Below are 4549 nucleotides of genomic sequence, written 5' to 3' on the forward strand. Positions count from 1 at the left end.
TTTGTTACTGGCTGGTGACATATTGTTTCATGAAATATAAACAAGTTCATTTTATCATTTTACCGCGTTTCAATAATAATAGACAAAAAGTTTAATAGAAAATGAAAAGGTAATAAGTAAATCCGTAGTTATTTATGTTCCAATCACTTGCAAATTAAAGACTAACCTTTCTAGTCCTTGTTAATTACATTTTATATGAAGTATCAAGCGTTGACAGGAAATATTGAGTAAAATTGCATTTTTAAACAACTCATTTAGATATGTTGTACAATTTGGACATAATGACGTTTAAATGTTCTATTTTGAGACAAACACAAGCCCACATTCCTCCCTTAAAATTCAATGCAACGAATAAAACATGTGTTCAAGTTTAAAAAAACCCAACTACGTAACAATGTTTTCGCACAAAAATAAAAGGAAAAATAAAGCTGAAACATCGGAAGATTTTGAAGCTAATGGGTTCTGGTGTAGTGGATCTGTTTTACATACGTACAATATACGTTACCTTTCCCATGATACACAATGATAAAATATAGAATTAGTTAAAAGCAATTAGTTGAACGAGTACGGAAACCAAATTTGATTATCACAATTTATAAAATATAATACTCGACATAACTTTGCAGTCTGATTTCGTTAGGATTCTTAAAAAAGTGTATTTTGAAATGAATAGTTTGAAACACCGCATCTAAGATTTTTTCCTGTTTTGTATATAAAGAATACAAAGGCAGTATTTCAACAAGTCTTCAAAACGAAGCCAAGTGTTTTTTTCCTGGCAAGACTGGGTTGTCCCATGAGCAAAACTCCCGATAATAGTGTTCTTTTTTGTCCCTATATTCCTAATCGTTTTTAAGACTACGGACGTACTAAGTCCGTTACGGTCGGCTCACTTACGGTACACTCTTATGTAATTTTCCTGGCACGCAATGCTTGTCACATGAACAAAACTTCCGAAAATAGTGTTCTTTTTGTCCCTGTATTCCTAATCGCTTTGAAGACTTCGGACGTACTTACGGTCTGCTGAATTTCGTTACACACTGGGGGTTTTGTGTATGCTTGTAAAGCTTGTCTTTAGTCTGTAGTATTTAGCAATTTATTTCCGTTCTTTTCTGTGCATGATGTTAATCTGTATGCGTGGTTCAAACAGGCTCTTTTAATCCGTTTATTTTTTTAACTAGTTAATAGCATCATGTCGATATGATCTAGGGACACTAAGTATGGGTGTCATTCAAAATAGTTGATATAGATATATCTAATATAAACTTGCAAAATAAATTTACATCACGACATGAACACATACTGTTTTTGTATTTGTGTTCATCAGAAAAAATATCAAATATTTCCATACTATTAAACCTGTAACCCACGTATCTGTCACGCACACACGCAATTACGCGCGCGCGCACACACACACGCACGCACGCACTCACACGCACACACACGCAGAGAGAGAGAGAGAGCCTCACACACATGTCAATGTCTACCCTGTAGTGGTTGATCTAGACATAGGATATTGTATATATCACAATGAATCGATATTTCTGACAGATATAACAACTTGTCAGTAGTACCTAACCAGTCGATGACTAGTAAAGAGGTCGGTCGGACAGTAATGATTGTTGGCTGTTCCAGGTATTTTCGAACCTTTATCAAATTTACTCGTTGCAAGGTATCTACAGGTAAGTCATCATCAGTACCTTTATTCTACCACTCTAGTTCGCATTAGTAAATTAGGCAAAAGTATTCCCATAGAGAATAATAAATGCGGTACATATAGTATAATGGCACGAAGTTGAGTATGGAAATTATTCACAACAAATATTGTTTTGTGTCTTTTTCTCTACTAATGAGTTCTGTGATTTTTACCAAAATGTTTTCAATTCTGATTTTATATCTTTCTAACGACTATTTCAAGCAATAGACACCAAAACATCGATTGTTATTGATATTGCGTACAAGATCGAGGTTACTTAGTCTCGCACGAAATACATAAGCTCAATCATGTGATTAAACATTCTGTAGATATATAAATTCATTATCAAGTATTGAACATTTAATCAAGGAAAATTTTACCTCTTTATTATCACTATGACAACAGTAAACATTGATAATACTATTTTCAACATCTCGCTTATAACTGAAATTGTATTGCGTTGTGAAAAAAATTGCTGCATTAAAAAATATATTAAAATACCTGAAATTGAAAATAAATTCTTAAAATACCTCTAATGATCGTCGGGTTACAATGATGTTATAGCCGTTATTACGTGCTTATTTTTTAATGATAAAAATAGAACGAAGTGACGTATTATTTTTACCGAGTACATAATTAACCAAAATTTTGTCAAATAAAATAAATTAATTTCTTTTTACTACAAATGTTAACACCATACCCTACTTTACTGGTGGGATTTGGACTATGATAATGTTCAATATCAGAAGGAGTTTTATAACGTATATTTCTTCACTGAATACATCCTATCACACCTCCTGGTATTCTGTAACTCTACAAAATACTAAAATAGGCCGGAAGTTCATTTTTATACCAAAATGTCGTTTTCTCGTATTTCGCTGTAAATCAGGATTTTGATGTTGATAATTATTATTCCGTGTTTGTTACAAAAACAAAAAAATAGTACTGCCACCCATGTTAGTCGTTAGACAATCTCATAATCGTCTCCTCATTTTTGTTTCATTTCTGTCAGCAACCGTTACTCAAAGCACGCCATGGTTGACCCACGATGTGTCCTCCTTGTGGTTTTTGTGTCTAGTACAGGACAAACGGTACAAGGAGCTATCGGCACTATGGAAGACTGGATTAAACTGAATCATATACTGTTTTCAAACTATACAAAGGAGATTTACCCTGTGTACAACTTTCAAGATGATCTGAACATAGATATATCGATGTTTTTATTATCCATTCTTGACTTCGATGAAGTAACAGGAGTAATAACTTTAAGTGCTGGGTTCAGTATATATTGGTCTGACTATCGTTTAAAATGGACAACAGACATTTACGGAGGGATTGGACATATACAAGTGAATTCGTCTAAGGTTTGGAAACCAAAGATATATGTAATCACTTCTGCCGACGACCTAAGTCATGTTGGTAGTGACGAATTTGAGTTAGATATTTCTTACTTAGGCAGATGTGATTATGTCCCTGGACAACTTTTGAAATCTGTTTGTACGGTCGATATGTCAAGATTTCCACTTGATACTCAAGTCTGTAAAATACGAGTAGCCCTTTGGAGGGCATCACCCTCTCTGAAACTTTCTTTTACCAAAACAGAATTCGTTATGGATTGGTATGTTTCAAACGGAGAATGGGATATAGATAAAACTGATGTGTCTTACTACATGGGGTTCGGAACACCCTCTAATACTCTAGATTTTACGCTTCAAATATCTAGACGACATATTTACTTTGTCGTATCGATGACAATACCAGTTCTGCTGTTGTGCTTTCTGAACCCGTTCGTGTTCCTCCTTCCATCATCTTCAGGGGAGAGGATATCCTACACTATCACGATGTTCCTGTCTCTTGCTGTCTACATGACACTCATAGAAGACATTCTCCCTAAAGTGTCAGAAAACATGGCTGGGATGTCGTATTTCTTGCTGATAACCTTATTCTACAGCGGTATGTTGATCGTACTGACGATATTCACACTTCGTTGTGAAGATGTGACGGATGTTAAAGAGTTTCCAAAATGGCTGCGACGACTTACAAGCTACATGTGCAACAAGAAAGGAAATAAAGTTATCAGCGACACAATTTTGGAAGTAGAGGATCAGGGTGGAGCTGCAATGGTCGACGATAGTGATGTTGATGAGAATTATTTGTGTGTACAACATAAGGAGGTGATGAAAGTCGTTGACAATTCTCTGTTTGGATTCTCCTTTCTGGTCATCATCATGATGACTGTATGGTTTTTATGTACCTACCATTCTTAGTTTATTGAACAAACGATATACACTTTTTGTAAAGATTTCTGTCTAATGAGTACTGATTTAGTATACATAATTATCTATCTTTAAAAGCACAGCTTAGTAACCTTGATCTAATTCCGCTATATTTGTCTCTGCACCTGGACGAACTGAAGTTGATATTAGAAAGAGTAAGATCCGTACCATCGGTTAGATATCATGACGACAGGTGTCTGCACAGTTATCACCGACAGCTATGCATGTTGTAACGTAGAAAAGCAGAGAGAAAACACTATTTGAGAGTTGAGTTCTGGCTGTCATATCAGTCTGCCGAACAGTAAAATGGAACATTTAGCCAACCAATTCATATTCACGTATTATTTACGAACATGAAGATGAACATACCCATTTTTCAGCAAAATGTAGGGACGCCTTGTAATATCGACATAGACAATGACGTTCAAACAGATGACTGCGTTCGACCTTCTCAGTTGACCTCGTCCTCCAATAGGAATGTCAGTGTATTGTTCTCTAAGTTAGGACACAGGTTTGAAGTCGTTCAACAGTGGTCTGTAGTAGCTCAATGAAGGCCTGATTAGAAAACAGACTATTCTAA

General features: G+C 35.2%; 1 protein-coding gene across 1 annotated transcript; it reads left to right on the plus strand.

The window, feature by feature from the left end:
- Positions 1–2727: 2727 nt before the first annotated feature.
- LOC132563075 (neuronal acetylcholine receptor subunit alpha-7-like) lies at positions 2728–3960 on the plus strand. The gene has a single exon (XM_060227835.1). The coding sequence runs from the start codon at positions 2728–2730 to the stop codon at positions 3958–3960; it is 1233 nt and encodes a 410-aa protein (XP_060083818.1).
- The last annotated feature ends 589 nt before the right edge of the window (positions 3961–4549 follow it).

Source organism: Ylistrum balloti, unplaced genomic scaffold (genome assembly GCF_031769215.1).
Source record: "Ylistrum balloti isolate Yb309-2 unplaced genomic scaffold, AGI_CSIRO_Ybal_v1 Utg371578, whole genome shotgun sequence".
NCBI classification, from domain to species: Eukaryota; Metazoa; Mollusca; class Bivalvia; order Pectinida; family Pectinidae; genus Ylistrum; species Ylistrum balloti.